This window comes from Magallana gigas, chromosome 6, assembly GCF_963853765.1.
Source record: "Magallana gigas chromosome 6, xbMagGiga1.1, whole genome shotgun sequence".
In the NCBI taxonomy this organism is placed as follows: Eukaryota; Metazoa; Mollusca; class Bivalvia; order Ostreida; family Ostreidae; genus Magallana; species Magallana gigas.
In genome coordinates this window covers 20,053,905-20,071,090 of record NC_088858.1, presented here as the reverse complement: position 1 = coordinate 20,071,090, position 17,186 = coordinate 20,053,905, and the positions used below count along the sequence as shown (strand labels likewise).

The following is a 17,186-nucleotide window of genomic DNA, read 5'->3' as shown; positions in this document are numbered from 1 at the left end:
ATGTCAATCATTATAATTAAGTTTATACAAATGTTATGTACACATAAAGTTAAGGGAGGATGAACCTAAGTTTGCTGAGAGAGGGAACTTATTATGACTGTGTATCTGTAACAGTTTTATACTGCACTGCTACAGCAATTTAAGCACTGAACACTTATAAAGCTGAATGTACCAGGTAATATATCTCAACCTGACTTAGAGAAAAAAGTTTTGTTACCTTTTCTTTAGAATGAATTAAAGTTTCCAACACAAAGGAAGTACTGAGTTGTGCAGCTTTCAGGGAGACCTGGGTATCGGGGTCCTTTGGTAAAGTGGTAGGAATGTATCCACAGATTTGCCACATGAACCTACAAAGTCACTCATCTTGTAAATACATGAGCATGGTCATTATAACATGCATGCATTTATTTGTAAAACAAGTAAACTTGTAAGTAAGACCAATTTTGGCATAAACCGTAACATTTAAAAAACATAGGGCATAAATCAAAACTACTCAAAAACATAGGTGTACCATACATGAACATTCATCTGAAAAATTTCAAGTAATTTGGGTCAAACAGTCAGCAAAATATCTCACCCAAAATAGGTATGCTCAAAGATGTTGTTGTCCTGTAAAAATTGAGTGTTATCTTGCCATATCCACTGAAAAAGAAATGCATATGTGTACACATGAGCGTATACATGTATATGTCTGATTACATGAAAACTTGTGTTGCAAACTTTAACCTCATTACCTTGAATTCTTAAGATTTGCTTAAATATAATTTCCCAATGATTTTTCCATCAATAATTAGCAGTTCATACCTCCCCAAGTTCTTTCGTCAACTCAAAGTTAAACTTGGGTGGTGGATCCTGATCTATGATTCGTAGCTCTTCCTCTGTCCTACTACTTATCGGCTTCCTCTCGTAGAATAACATGTATGCACTGTTTGTCTACAGAATAAGAATCATTGATCAGAATTTATTGGCTTCCTCTCGTAGAATAACATGTATGCACTGTTTGTCTACAGAATAAGAATCATTGATTAGAATTTATTGGCTTCCTCTTGTAGAATAACATGTATGCACTGTTTGTCTACAGAATAAGAATCATTGATTAGAATTTATTGGCTTCCTCTTGTAGAATAACATGTATGCACTGTTTGTCTACAGAATAACAATCATTGATCAGAAGTGAAAGCTCTTAATAAAATTTTCACAAAGGAATGCATGAAAAAGACTTGAATGGAATTGATAATGCTATCACTTTCTAAGTACCTTTTCAAATGAGAAGTCCATGAATTTGTCTGTGACAGAGTCATATGTTTTACTCTGAAAATACACGATTAAATAGATTAAATGACATGCAGTAAAACATAGTATAAACATATCAAAGCAACTTATTGGCATGGCTCTTAGATCAAATAACGATGTCGTGACAAGTTTTTTTGGTGAAAAAAATCTTTTTCCAATAAAACTTACAGTGACTTCCCCACCAAAACACTCGGATGCAATCTGACTCGGATCAAATGGTTTTACTTCAGCATCATTAAAGAGATACCTGTAAAAATCAGGAGAGTCACATTACATCAACTTGTCAGCCAACTCTTAAAACTTACATGTAATTGTTTACATGGCATTTACTCTCCATAATATGAATATAAATGTGTACACATGTACATGTATCTTCCAAGTCAAACATTACTATATCTCATTCAGGCAAACAGTACACCAAATGTTGCAACTAATACTAAATCAACTTTATGGCAGCTGTATGGACTATAGAGAGACAGTAGAAATCTCTTACCATTTATCCTGCCCACTCTCCGACTTGTGCAGCTTGTCCCGTATAAAGCTGTAGTAATGGCCGCCGTCAGCTGTTCCTGTGTGTACGGTCACTCCGATCAGCTCGTACTCGTATATATCATCCTCCTCACTCTGTACCAGAAACTTATCATCCTCATCATCATCTACGGTGTACAAAGTCAGAAATAAGATCATACATGACTAGACTGTTGATTCCTAATCAAATAGAATGAATTGTTGCAAGAAGCACTGGAGCAAATTTTAAAATCTAATTATTTCTTTCTGAATGTAGTGAACTACATGTATATGAAATTATTACAAAAATTTGACACCTGCAAATTAATATTCTCACAATTATAATTTGATACAAACAATGCATTTCGGGAAATTTAATTTCATGTAAAATAAGGTTCATGTATTTACTGTGTCTTATGATTGAATCTCTTAATCAAATTAGCAAGTTAAAGCTCAGTACATGGTATTGGTGTCTTACCTCTTAGTTTATCTGGTCCCATCAGGTTTTTCTCCATGTACTGGGACATGTCCAGGCAGAGAGGGAAAGAAAAGTGAGTGTTTACTTTCTCCTTCATCATGGTCACCATGTTAAATGTGTAGCGCATGGTGTTGAAACAGAGGATCCGGGGAAGTTTCTTGAAACAGGCCCTGAAATACACAGTGATCAGCAAATTAAATATACTGGTGTGTAGTTCTTCAAGTTTTTATCTAACAACAGTAGCTGCAATAATGTAGCCCTCTCCCGATTTTTTTTTTTTTTTTTTTTTTGGGAGAGGGCTACAACTCCATAGGATCTCAGTAATGGTGCAAGTGCGGGAGTGATTCACTCCCGCAACGATTTCGTCTCAAATCGTTTATAAATGACAATAACATTTGCATTTCTTACCTGAACTCAAACGTTGTAGATGTCTATGGCATAAATTAATCCAAAAATATCAAGTATAGTCCATATATCGGTTACTTTTCGTGTATGTCAACAACGAAAGTTGAATTTGTCCGCCATGTCTACTGACCTTGACCGGTTTTATTTTGGGACATCCAATGAGAATTCAGGAGCGGATCTTGAACTGAATATAGGAATTCCCCTATTATAAACATAATTAACGCGGTAAATATGAATTTTCCATTATATACCATTTCCTTAAATGATGTTTTAGTGTTATAACGAGGTAAGATCAATTATTTACACTGACATTCACGTTATCAAGCCCATCAAAACTCCAAGCGTACATGCCATAAAATCACGCGAGAACTGTCATGGCTGCTGAAAAAGACGACTGGTAAACATGCTGATGTGTTTTATCTGGTTTTGATTTATATACGATTAATTTGTTTAACCTGAATTAAAAAATCATTTTATCTCAAGGAAGACAAATATAAAATCGATCTTTTCAGACCGAAGTCAGCCGCATTAAAAACTTAATTTTGCACCATTACGGAGATCCTGTGGAATTGTAGCCCTCTCCAGTAAACATCAGATATAAAAAATCGGAGAGGGCTACATTATTGCAGCTATAACAACAGATGAAAAAATATGGTCATTTACATGCTCATTAGTTCCTTGTAGTTGCTAATTGTTAAATCACATGTCATATCTAAACTTAGATGACAAATGAAAGAGTTTTTAGTGATAAAGTAACATTTCCATCAAATAGTTTTGGGTAACCCAAATGCATGTAGAACCACCGCCTTGAAGATATCATAAGACCAAAAAGAGGTATCATCAAATTGTTTTTATTATATCCATCATTCAAAATACCAGACTTTTGATGCCACTTTGTTATATACAGTATTACAGACACCAAAAACCACTGCAAATATAACTCACCTCTTTTCCGCTCGGACTTTCTTTTGGCACTTTGAACATGTATACATATTGTCTCCTTCCAGCATGTCTTTTACTGTCACCTCATCAAGCGATTCCTGTATAACAAAATGGCATGTATATACATGTAGTAGTGTGGATTAAATAAATACTTTCCCACCAGTCTGAAGAATATACATAAATGTATGATCACATGCTTTGTTAAAATAACTGATTCTTAAAAAAAAAAAGAACAAATAGGACACAATCACAGAGAGTGAGTGTGGAATTTATAATATGATTTGTAATTTTCTTCTTCAGTCCCCTTTAGAATTTTCAATGTGAGATGAAGTGCATACTAAAACTAGGAAATCTAATATGAATATACATGTAAATGTGGATCCAGAAAACTTACATAGAGATTCTTCATGTCTGTGACCTGACATCGGACAGTGTAGAATTCCTCCAGAGTTCTACTAACATGTGGGCAGTCCTGTATATCAAAACAAGAAGCATAATAACGTACATACATATCTGGTAATTTTTCCATGATCACAAAAATATCCAATTAGAAACTTTTTAAGTCGCAAAAAATGACTGATGCAAATAAAAACTGATATACACATTTTCTCCTGTTTCACAAATTCTTTGACATGCAAAAAAAAAAAGGGATATACGTTAAGTACTTAAAACCCAATCATAATTTTAGCATTTATTAAAGTAAAATTTATGACAGAAAGATCTTTAGAATCAGTAAAATAATCGCTACTGTACATCAGAAATGACTGATCATGGGTATAAAAGTACAGATCTTGAGTATTCAAAACACTATTTTTTGTCTAAATAGACAGATTGAATTTCAGTTGAATATTAAAATAACTCACCAAGGATACAACATTGTTGGTTAAAACACCACCAAACAAATTCTTCACCAGGGTATGCTGAAACATAATCAGTGGCAAAAATACACTCTTGTTCCAATCTAATGCTTACACACATTGACTTAATCTTTCATCGTTATCTTAGTTCTCACACTTATACATCTACATGTACATATATGAATAATTGCCATGCATTCTAAAACCATTGAAGTTAATAGTTTGTAATAGCATGACTCTTTTTATAAAAATGGGGATTCATTAGTTTGGATCAGAACCCCCCTCCTACCATGTCTGGAGACATCTCCTCCAGTTTACTGATAAGGTCGGTAAAGAACTCGGTCATGTCCTTCTGTTCTCCTGTGTTCAATGGCTGCTTGTCCATGGTGTAGGTCTTACAGAAACTGCGGGGGTTGTAAGCCTTTCTCTCACTTTCCTGTAAAAATATATGTCAAACACTGTCAAAAGCTGCTTTAACATAGCCACTTACAGTTACATGTATGTCATTGTTATGACATTAAAATAAACTTGTAATGCAAACAAATTGTACCAAACAGGATGCATGTTAAATGGGTTTTTTTTAATCTTTACATTGTATGTTAACTGTAGACATCAGAAAAATTCCATACTCTTCCAAGATCACTATAACACTATACAAAGGTAAAAACTTTTGAAACACTCTTTATCATCCCTGGTAATAAGTCGATAGAACAAAAATATCCTAAAAAAGACTCTTAACATCAAACAAACAAGTGTCATGAATTGACCTGTAGATAGGCAAACATCTTCTGGAGCTCCATCAGCGTGCCCTTGTAGCGGTTGGAGTTGGAACACTTGGCCTGTAGCACGGACTGCCTGGCCTGGGGGATCATGTACAGGTGCTGCATACAGGTAGCCATGTAACAGGTGGCACCCAGGTTAGTCAACCCCACGTAGCCACATTTGGACCGCCCATCATCATGGGGCCAGTAGTCCCACAGGTAGGCAGCATGGGAATCTGTTTAATCAAAGTATGTAGTAGTAAATGCACTGTTGTCAAAGGAAAATATCACATGTACACGAACATGCAGATTCATTATAACACGTAGTTGGTTGATATACATTTACAAAAACTCAAAAAAATGCTGAGAAAATACTATAACATTTTGTTCTTTCTATGTGGTCATACTGCTTAACTTAGCTATAACCCTTTCTGGAAAATTTGCAAAAATCTTGAGTCCATTTAAGAAGATGGAGATGAATGGCCTACCCTTTGTGTGCTGTTGAAGCATCCTCTGATGCAGAAACAGGTAGTTTTCCACGGAACCTTTAACAAACTCCACTAGGAGATCGTAGGCAGAGGACCGAGCAGTCTGACTTTTACATTTTGGCAGATATCGCTTGGTCGGCGAAGGCAGGGCAAACAAGAGCCAAAACACTTCATCCAAGAATTTCTATAAAAAGGTACAAAAACAGATGTTAAATTTAACTTGTATTTACTTTTGAATAAGCATTCATAACTCAACACGTTGTGTCATTAAACTTCAATGTGCATATATAATGTAAAATGGGCAACATAATCAAATATTTACGTGAACAAATAATGAAAAAAAACTGAAATAGAAAACACCTCCATTTGAAATAATTACTTCATGTTGAATTAGAGACAGTCATTTACCTGGCCTTCAGGTGAGGATTTGAATGGTGGTTTGTGCTTGATTACGGCAGTACACAGGTTCAACACCCCAATCAAGCCATCGTCCTCCTCAAACCCATGCCGCGTCTCATAGAATGGGCGGTCCAACACGTGCTGTGATATCTGTTTGGCCAGCTGATTCAGGTTGACAATGCTGTCCTGCTAGAATACATGTATATCAAGAAAGATATAAATATTTTTAGTATTTTTATGTTAAAAAAAAACAAAACAATAAAAAAAGATAAAACAAAAACAAAATAGTCCTGTAAAATTAAGACAGCTCTTAAAATTCAAACTGGAGACAATTTAAGAGGCATATAGATATACATGGACATGTAGTGTATATACATGAACAAATACTTCTCGTACTTACAGAATCTGACTTGGCGTCCTCCTTGGATATACTGTCCACAAAGCGACACACCAGCCAGAAATAGTCTCTACAACCTGGGCCTGGGGGTTCCTTCTCTTTCTCTTTTAAACCCTCAACCTAAAACACATTATTTGTCTCTCTCTATACTTAAACAACAGATCTGAATTTTAACAAATTGAAAACATTAAACCATCTACTTATAAGTTTAAATTGATTGAAATAGCATTCATTTTTCAAAAATCTTAATCAAAGATGACAGACTGCCTTATTTATAGAATTTAAAAGCAGTTTGACATTCCAGTTATCACTGAAAAAATTTCATTTGTTAATTTGCTAACCTCAAGATTCTTCACTGGTTTTATGGACAATGCATCCTCAAGGAAGCTAAGCAAGCTGGCTAAGGTTGGCAACAGCAGGGTGTATCCAGTTTTTCCATCTGCCGTTTTTCCAAGACATAGACGATACAGACCCATACATGCTTCTCGTCTCACAAACGGCTGAAATTTACAAATAACAATGAAACAATAATGTTTATTTACAAAAATTTTTAAGAGCAAACTAATAAATAATTCATCCATAATGCATGAAAATATTATTACACGAAATGTACATGAATATTGATTTTGTTTTTCTAAATAAAAAACTTCAGAAGGAAAATCATTCCAGACTTCTATTCAGACTTAAGAATCTTAGAGTTTGCAATAAGCATCACTAAATAATTTCTTTCCTTTTTTTATTTTTAAATTCATTTTATTCACACCAATCATAATCAGGTTGACTGTGTGTAAACTTGTGTAAACATGTTGAGAAAATGGTCACTTGACTGACCTCAGGGGCCTGGAGAGTTAGCCTCTTCAACCAGTTCACAAAGTTTGAGGATGTACAGAGGGCTTGTTTGACCTCATCACAGGAGTAGGCCCAAGACACCAGGAAAGACAGCGAATAATGCACCACTGAAAGAAAAGGACAGAAATGGAATTATATACCACAGAAAATTATCATAGATATTTATCTGTATAAACGAAAAGCAAAGTTCTATTTAATATTTCCCCTTAGTTGAATCATTTGAAGTTTTTCTTATATTGAACATGTTAACTTGCATACCGGTAGTCTGTATGGGGAGACAATATACACTTTATTGTATTTTGAACTGAACTTTCTTTATTTTACATCGATTGATAAGCAAATTCTTCAACTTATATTAAAATCTGTCGTTGGCACGGATGTTAGCGCGAGGGGGTCATTGGTGTGGGAATAAGCCAGAGTACCCGGAGAGAACCCATTCTGACTATTTCCAATATTTTTTTAATTTAGAAGAACATAACTTTATTGACAACTTGCATGTATATGTATGCACTGTGAAGTCAAAATTTCTTTTTATTTCCACAATTTTTTGTTTCAGTCATCTTTATTATCATTATTTCCTTCTTGTCACTGTTTTCACCTATATATTGTCTAATTGACTTAGGGGAGCTATTTACAGGAAGTTTTGCATGATTTGACCAGACACGAGGGACCTATTTGTAAAGAAGTACAGTTAATCGTGTGACACCTATAATTTGACCAGACAGCACCTCACCTTCAGCTCTGCCCCACGTTCCTGTGTGGACCTGATTGGAGTCACTGTAATGTATCCAAAAATAACAATTAATATACCTTTTATACACAAGAGTCAAGAAGCATGAATTAATACATGTACATGTGGATCATTAATTGCACTGTAATGTATTAGAAAATAACAATTATTACTAAATCTTTCATACACAAGAGTTAAGAAGCATGAATTAATATATGTGGATAATTTATTGCACTATATAGACATTTGCGTCATGAATTGGCATAACTAAAAGCATGGAACATAATGATATTCACATTAATACCACACTGCAATGAATAAGACCACTGAGTTCCGTCTTTTACCTTGGCACTGCAGCATCATACAGAATCTGCATCAAGATCTTCAGGACTGAGTCCATGTTCAGCATGGCAAGAGTGGACTGTGAAAGAAAATCAACACACATATAGTTTATGATAGATATATCAATTACCAAATAAAGGATTAGAAAATATCTAAGACCAATATGAGAGGCAAATTAGGATGCCAAGAATCAAAACATGTTCCTGGTATCTTCAGTAACAACATTAGCAACTTGTACAGTGAAGCAAAAATCATAATACATGAATAAGTAGGTTAAGAATAACATTCAATGTAAATAGACATTTGACATTAAAGAAATCTTCCAGCATGTGCCTTGCACATCCAGTAAATGGGATGCAAGTAAAGGAGTTTAACAAATGTACACATATCTTCCAGTAAGTACCTGATTAAGCCTGGGTATGATTATTCTCTCACTTCCTCCTTTATGTCTCTTCATCTTCTTCCTGGGGCTCTCATACGACTCAAACACATCATCATGGCCGGCTTCTGCATCAGACAGCTCCACAGAGAACTGGCTGATTAATCGCAGCAAGTAGGCCAGGCATTCCTGATTCCACTAAAGTGAAACATATAACTAATTACAAGGTGATCATTTACACAACTAAAATATAACATAAAGAAAAAAATGTAGTATTTCTTTCATTAAAAAACTAAGATATTCAGTAGAAAATCTTTTCAGATTTGAAAACAATCTCAGCCTTATACGAACCAGGAATAGGAATTGCAATTGCAAGTATCAAGAGGTTTCAAATAAGTACATGAACTGTGCATGTTTTATTAATTGCATGCTTATAAAATGAGTTTATAGACGATATAGAGAGTACCGTACATAAAATCCTCCTTTCTAAGATCTGTTCACATAATATGTACATGTATGCTGATTGAGAGAGAGAGAGAGAGAGTGGATGGACAAATGAATGAATCAAAATCAATGTTTACCTGACTCCAGGCTTCGTCCTCTTGAGCTTGCAGACTCCCAGACTTGAAGATGCTTAACAAGTGTTTTAATCCACCTTTCGATATGAACTAAAAACAAATCATTAGACAGGTGTAAAAGAAAAAAAAATTTATATAGTTCAGAATTCTTTTCAGACCATCAGACATCAAAGTAACAAACAAGGCTGATAATACTTAAAACACACCTGTGATGACTAGGTTTTATTTAATATGAAAATACCATTAGTGGTAAAACTTTCAGAAACAAACCTTCATGCTCCATATCTCCTCATCTTGTGAGTCAAAGTCAGAGTCTGTGCTCATGGTCCTCGAGTCTCCACCCCCTGCCCTCATCTGCCAAAACAATTCGAGTGTCACTTACTGAACCACTGCGTTTTTCCAAGTTAACTAATAAACCCTTTTCCTTTCCTTCTGAGGAAAATATATTTAAATCACAGTAGAAGTGTAAACTGTATATGTACATGTGTATCCATGTATGCTGCATTTACATGTACCTAGGGGAGAAGTGTAAACTGTATTTGTACATGTGTATCCATGTATGATGCATTTACATGTACCTACAACTTGTTATAATACATGTTAAAACAACTGGTTATAGCAGTCACTTTTATCTAAAGCCTTCAGGATACTCACAATGGACCTTCTTCTGTGTTTTGATCCCCTGGACAGGGCCTCCACAATCTGCAGCGAGTACATCAGTTTGTGTGGGCTCTTCGAATCCAGCAGCTTGTCCCAAATCACTGTCTGTTCACTGCACTGTAAAACAATTATATGCAAGTTAAACCACATCTTTGCTTTTCATATAGGAATGAATAAACTATAAACAAAATAAAATTAGTAATTGGTACATATTTAGAAATATAATCTAATTCTTAAACTCCTACTGACATGATTGATTAATGTACTGTAACATCAGTAATTCAGAAAACTTTTCCTTATACCCTACCTCTTGCCATCCAACGCTCTAAAATCCACAAGAAATTCTTCACTTAGTGTGCTGCCAATCCCAACCCCCCCACCCCCCATACAACTTTCCTTGACCACACCCACCTCCTCAGACACAAGGCTCTGGAACCCGTCCCACATGTTTTGATTGGTTGGCAGTAACATCAGTAATTCCCACACCTTCCTGGACAGCACTCTCGCCTTGGTCTGTAGGCCCCAGCGTTCCTGACTATCCTGTCAAATGTTAATGTATCAATAAGATTTCTCATTCATTTTTTAAACATTGCAAGCAACTTTTCTTCTGCTACTATCAAACTTTAAAATTTCGTAAAGATTTTTTATACATTCATAAAACAATACCTGCATCTTTACAATATACAGCCTACTCCGAATATATTGAAATTCAGGGGACCATGCAAATTATTTCAATATATCCGTATTTCAATATAAGCGAAATTGACTGACGTGGAGCCGCCATTTTTGAAAGTTCAATCCCGATGTAAGCATAGAAAACCAAACCCGAACAAATTATTAGATCATCATTTATCTATTACAATAAACGGATTACATGGAACATTAGTCCTTGAAAGTTTGATTAAAATTATATCCGAAAGTTTTGTAAGTTTCGTTTTGTTACTATCTTAAACCTCATCATAATCTCGGATCGCATTCTTTTAAGTTTTAGAAAAACGTTAGAGAAAAATCACCACACTCAAACACTTTAAATATTGCTGAATGCTGCTTGTTTATCATCGAAAGTGTACACGCGATAATCTCAAAATCCTTAGCTATTTCGAATTTAGGCTTTGTTCTTTCATCAATAACCATAACTAGTTTGTATTTAGCGTCCGGAGATAAGGTATTTCTTTTCCGTGGGGTTTCCATATTACGTCTAGCCTCAATACATCCGTATTCGTTAAAACAAAAAATTAAACAGTGAATAAATTTTACTTTTTAATAAAAGTATAAAAACACTCATGAAGAGAACTTATCAATTCACACCTTTGTATATCAACCGGTCAGTCTGGCATAATTACTGTCACCAACCGTGACGACAGCCGCCAGGGAGAACTTCAATATAACCGCTATAAAAACAACTAATTATCACCTTTGGGGACCGATCAGTGGCTTCAATATAAGCGATATTTCAAAATAACCGATTTCATTATATCCGTGAAATCAATGCAAAGAATATGAGAGGTAAAAACTGGGGATTTATTTCTATTTCAAAATAAGCGGAATTTCAAAATAAGCGAGTTCAATATAAGTGGAGTAAGCTGTATTCTTGTACTGAATGGGGAGTCAATATTTCACTTGCCATTGTGGGAATGGTGAACTGTAGCTTGCTAAGCTGCTCCAGCAAAAGGAACAGCTTGTTGAAGTGTGGTTCTCGGATCAGCAACATGACAGGAAGTCGCTCAGGGATTGGGCAAGGCAGGCTGGATGACGACAAGCTGCCGTCAGTTTTACGCGGTGGGCGACTGGCTCCAACTGACACAAACACCAGCTGAAACCACCAAACACATGTTTCTAACATTTAACACCACTTCTTCAGAAGAAAATTATGCATGTACAGGTACCTTAGCTGATATCATTTAAATAACAAGTCTTTCAAGACAAAGAATATCTGTCTAGCTCCGATTTATTTCATATATTTGGATGATAGTGAAAAATGTTTGAAACGTTATCTACACAGGCATGTACAATGAAGTAAGGAGTCTTCATATCTAAAAGATTACATGCAGAAAAACTTAGAATACTGTTAAAAAACTAATTACTTAGCACAAAACTGAATGCCTTCTTTAATAATCAGACAAAATAAGTATATATACATGTAGACAAAGGGATAAGTAAGATAAGTAGTTTTACCTGGTTGTCTTTAAATTGTAACTCCCCTAAGGATTTCTCATCCATATCTACAGTCAGTTCCTGGCCCAGGGTGATCATTCTGATTGGTCCATCCCCTAACATGGCACCGAGAATGGGAGACAGCATGGCATTACCATGACCACCACTCTCAGCCTGATGGCGTGCCATCTGCTGCTTGTGTAAACCATCCCACCATCTCGCCACTTCCGCCCGAAGCTCTGCCACCAAGTCTGTGGTCACCATTTCTAGCTGTGTCTGAGAAGACAGTTCAAACATTACACAAACATCACTTCCAAATAAAGTCTTCTTTTCAGATTGTTATAATATCCCTTAAGCATCATTTTCAAATACAGAACACATAAATGTACATGTGCATGTTTGATACATTTGTTCATTTTGACAAAACAACAAAAAATGTCTGTGTCAGGGTTATTTTTTCTCTCATTTTTTATATATCCAATCAAACTTGTAAAAAAATTTCACCTTGTCTTAAATTTACTCTACAAAAATATTTTGGTTTGTTCCCTGAAAGAATTTTTGTTATATTTTTTAATCATATTTACAAGGACATACGTAAAACAAAGCTGTGTTAACAAGATATAACTTTTGCTCTGTTTTGAATTAATTAACTTCAAGTTTGCCCACTGATAATGAAGGAGAGAAATGAGGTAAAATACAATGAAGTCAAATATTTACCTGCATATATACATGTACAATATAGAGTGTCTGTGTCTATTCTCTACCCACCTTATCTGCCATTCCCGCCGGCTGTAGCACAAGGCGGAGCGGGGTCGACTGCTTGTCCTGGATGTTTCGCTGGTGGCTCCTGATTCCCTTGCCCTCTATATGCCAATTCCTCAAGTGGTAGGCATACCGCTTCCTGAAGGCCTCCAAGTGGTTCTTTAGTAGCACTAGGCCCCTCTGAATCACTAGTAAATGTCTCTCTGGATTCTGTGTGAGAATGAAATAAATTTTCAATACATTAACATGTTTTTACATGTACATCATTTTAAATACTTGAAGTATATACATTAAGAAAGTATATATTTCTGTACAATGTATTTTCTCATCATGAAAGAAAGTACACTTGGTAAAAGAGATCAAATTTTTCACATGAATTTTCCAATACCTACAATGTATATTTACTTAAATTTACAATGTCTACAATTTAACTAGGGTACAATGAAGAAAAATTCACCTTCAAAATCTACAAATATATAAATAAACATTTTCTCCTTTTTTTTCTCTTTTTCACCCAATATTCTTTCACCCACACTTTTAATATTGTGCTTTGAAAACTGACTGAGCAGTGAGCAAACTTATACGTACATATACCAATCTAAATAGTTATCTCCTGTATACAATAATTACTGGGTGTTGCAGATATGCTAACTGAATGAAGTGTATCATAGATTTATCATAAGTCCTCTGTATCTGCAGTGCTTCAGAATGTTTTGTAATCTTTGTAACATGTAACATTTCCTTAGACGTTCATTACTTACAGATTCTATATCTGTGAGAGCATTTGTCAAGTTGTCCATGCAGCGCTGTATGAATTCTGCCTCTTTTTCCAGGTGACCATTACCATAGTTGATGTAATAGTTGTTCAGAATCTGGATGGCTGTCATACTAACATCTGTATTATTGGCCCTGAGGGCAATACTCCACAGCTGGTCCATACCACACACCTTCAATCAAGGAATCAGTAAAGAATATCAATTGATGGTAAATATCAATACCAGAACATTATCTTAACATTATCAGTTGTGAAAATGTCAAATAAAACAGTTTTTTAATGAAATAGGTTGTCTGCAAGGTTAGAACAAGTCCGAAATAATCAAGCTGTCACAAAAGAAAGTGAAACAGATTACAAAAAAGATTATTTACATGTACATAAGCTTATCTATATAAAACATTTTTCAATAAATACAGTAAATATTGACTGCAAATTTTTATCACCTAACAAATGATACGGGGCACACAAATAGAAACATTGACCTGAGGGTACCACAACCATTACTGTACCTGATCTTCAGAGAGCTGCTCATCAAAGGAGGAATTGGCCATCCTGGTGAGATGAGACAGCTGTTGGAACAGGTTCAGCCCTACCATACTCATGCTCTCTGCTTTCAACTGGGACATCTGCAATGCAATATACGGCTAGGTTAAGAAACTGTCAGCATTATGCATGTAAATGCTAGTCAAAATCTTTGCTTTGTATAAATCATCTAGCCAGTTTGACTTCCAGTACTTTGTTGTTTTTTTAAATCTCCATTAACCTATAACTTGGCAGTATGCATGATAAAACAATGCAATAAAGTTAATTAAGAAAAAGAGTGCACTACAATGTTCAAAACATATACAAAGGACTTCTCATTACTTGCGAAAGTATCATGTTTTTTATACTCGAGCCTTGACGAAGGAATCATACAACTTGTTGTATAAAAATCTCAAACCATTGCAAACCATCAGATGTTCTTTTTTATATCATGTTTTACTACTTTTTGTTAAACTTCGATCTTTTCTAAAAATAACATAGTTGTGATCTGCACTACACATGTACCACAAGATGTCAACATTTTCAGCATGAAAAATCTTTTAAGCTTAACAAACACACATTTCATTTTCAAACGTATTCAATTTATCATTTACAATTCATGAAAGGAAATTTATAAAACAGCATATTATAACTCTTTCCAATTGTACTAATTTGTTACTTTTTCCAATCAACGTCAATTGTCCCACTTAAAACTATGTATTGTGTAATTAAAATATCAAGTGGCGTAAGAATACACAATGTACCTAAAAATTTATTATGAGTGATATTCACTGCACAAAATTATTGAATTCCTACCTTTTCCAGGAATATATGTTTGAATGTCTCCAGACAGAGAGCATGATGGTCCTTGCTCTTCGCCTGGTTCAGGAACCAGTTTAGGCAGTCGTCCGAACACTCACTGTCCAGGGCCACACAGCGCCACAGAGTGTCTACCTGCTCCAGATTCAGACCTACAGCATACAAGGAAAGACCTGCCAGTTCTTATGGTATAATTTCTTTTTTTTAATGATAATTCTTTACCACTCAAGAATTTTTTTAACCTTCCTCGGACATAAATAAAAAGTTACGCAGAAAATTGTGATTTTTTTTCATCTTGCCAATACACACACCTATAACTGATAAAAAATAGCAATATTTTTTTAATAACAGCAACCTATTGAACCTAGTCTTCTTAACCATTTCTAGAAATCTAGTCTATAGAGTTTTTGGTTTATACACAGAATGTAAGAATGAATTATCTTGGGAGTATAAATGTACATGTACCGGTACTTACGAAATCCATCAGGAGAAACAATGGAAGAAAACACACAAGTCAGGAACAGCAGTCGTACTTGTATCTCCTCTTTGTGACTATACCTACAACAAAGCATCATAAAATCAGATCTGACCAAGATTAAGATAAAATAAATAATATCACACATACATCAATTTCTGTGACTTGGCTTCATGCTTCATGCTACAATATTATTCTAAGTACCGGTATCTAGCTAGATAAAAATTTGTTTATCTTCATTGATGCTCACAGGGATTTAAACAAAACATGGATTATACAGTGTGTCAAATAAAAACATCATTGTCCAATGTTCACTTATCTCTTCATGTTCAATGAACATTTCTTCTCATATACGTTTCTGGTAGTATACTCACATCGGATTTCTCTCCCCAGCTTGAACTTTTTCCGTATAGTGAACAAGATTAATGAAAAAGTGGGACATCATATTCAACTCTTTCTCTGCCCACCTGAAATTGATTATAAAAAGCTCAGTTACAAGAAGGTGTTCTTTCAGTAAATGCAATCCCTGAGCAGTGACATTTCAGATCTCCACAACTTACAGTGTTATATGGTGGGTATCGGCACCCCCACGAAACTGTTGGAACGAACTGAACACTTTTGGTAATAATCTCAGCGACACTACAACAGACCTGGAAAAAACATAACAGAGGCTCATAAGTTGACAAAAACATAATAAAAAATCCTGGTAAAACTCATTCACAGAGTTCATTTGAAGAATTCAAAGAAAGAGACATGTAATTGTCCATTACATTTCACTTTGTGGCCTCTCAGACCAACCATTCTTTTATGTAAATTATGTACCGTAATCCGGTGAATATAATACGCAGTAGTGTACAATACGCACCCCCAACTTTGGGTCTAAAAGTGGTGAAAAAAAGCTTGTTGGGATGTATAATATGGATAAAAAAAATGACCAAACGGTAATCTTAAGTATCAACAAAGCAGTTATACTTTGTACAGTTGTATGCATGCTCAACTTCATCGCGGGAATACGCTACCGGGTATAAGAAAAACAATATTTTCTTAGATACGGATTTATTGTAACTAATACATCGCGGTAATATCTTTAATTCATAATCAATGTTTTAAAAAGACCTAGTATTAAATATTCTTCCGTAAATAAAATCAACTACTTTTAACAAGCGTTATATAATTGTTTATTCATTACAATCCATGTGAAGTGAAAAACGGACGATATACAGGTATGGAGATAACGGACCTAATTAAATTCTTAAATGATTCCGATGGTGATCAAAGTGATCAATTATGGGTCTGGAACATAATAAAATATGTGCACAAATAGTTGCGTTGTGTATAGTACACTTATAGCCTAAGGGGGGTGTCTGAGATACCCAAGGTGTCAAGCGTTAGCGGTGGGGGAGCACAACTTTTTCAATGGCTTCAATTAACGGAATAGGTTATAGAATTATTTATATTCATAATTATTTGCAATAAATCAGTTAGCATTAAATGAAAATGGTTAAAAATGAGCCAAATGATGTGTAAGCTGTTTTCAAAGATCGGTTACAAATAGCACGTGGCCATCCAAGTCCGCATTCTATTAATAACATCTGTAATGGCGGCGTACACGGA

At 35.0% G+C, this 17,186-nt stretch overlaps 1 protein-coding gene across 3 annotated transcripts in view; it reads right to left on the bottom strand.

Moving 5' to 3' along the window:
• Positions 1-17,186, bottom strand: part of LOC105326614 (ubiquitin carboxyl-terminal hydrolase 34) — a 48,595-nt gene that overhangs the window by 20,904 nt on the left and 10,505 nt on the right. For 2 of the 3 annotated variants that reach the window (XM_066088531.1, XM_066088533.1), the window contains exons 21-53: positions 16,133-16,222; positions 15,947-16,039; positions 15,573-15,655; positions 15,095-15,249; positions 14,266-14,382; positions 13,743-13,928; positions 12,988-13,191; positions 12,241-12,495; positions 11,690-11,878; positions 10,477-10,605; positions 10,060-10,182; positions 9,676-9,759; positions 9,409-9,495; positions 8,852-9,025; positions 8,451-8,527; positions 8,110-8,153; positions 7,359-7,483; positions 6,869-7,027; positions 6,531-6,647; positions 6,140-6,319; positions 5,732-5,915; positions 5,250-5,479; positions 4,772-4,918; positions 4,489-4,545; positions 4,020-4,097; positions 3,629-3,723; positions 2,279-2,448; positions 1,787-1,949; positions 1,462-1,540; positions 1,258-1,311; positions 805-933; positions 578-642; positions 218-347 (exon numbers count right to left, since the gene is read on the bottom strand). In XM_066088531.1, the coding sequence (XP_065944603.1) occupies positions 218-347; positions 578-642; positions 805-933; positions 1,258-1,311; positions 1,462-1,540; positions 1,787-1,949; positions 2,279-2,448; positions 3,629-3,723; positions 4,020-4,097; positions 4,489-4,545; positions 4,772-4,918; positions 5,250-5,479; positions 5,732-5,915; positions 6,140-6,319; positions 6,531-6,647; positions 6,869-7,027; positions 7,359-7,483; positions 8,110-8,153; positions 8,451-8,527; positions 8,852-9,025; positions 9,409-9,495; positions 9,676-9,759; positions 10,060-10,182; positions 10,477-10,605; positions 11,690-11,878; positions 12,241-12,495; positions 12,988-13,191; positions 13,743-13,928; positions 14,266-14,382; positions 15,095-15,249; positions 15,573-15,655; positions 15,947-16,039; positions 16,133-16,222 (4,252 nt within the window). The remainder of the gene's footprint in view (positions 1-217; positions 348-577; positions 643-804; positions 934-1,257; positions 1,312-1,461; positions 1,541-1,786; positions 1,950-2,278; positions 2,449-3,628; positions 3,724-4,019; positions 4,098-4,488; positions 4,546-4,771; positions 4,919-5,249; positions 5,480-5,731; positions 5,916-6,139; positions 6,320-6,530; positions 6,648-6,868; positions 7,028-7,358; positions 7,484-8,109; positions 8,154-8,450; positions 8,528-8,851; positions 9,026-9,408; positions 9,496-9,675; positions 9,760-10,059; positions 10,183-10,476; positions 10,606-11,689; positions 11,879-12,240; positions 12,496-12,987; positions 13,192-13,742; positions 13,929-14,265; positions 14,383-15,094; positions 15,250-15,572; positions 15,656-15,946; positions 16,040-16,132; positions 16,223-17,186) is intronic. The other variant, XM_066088532.1, reaches the window with a different exon arrangement.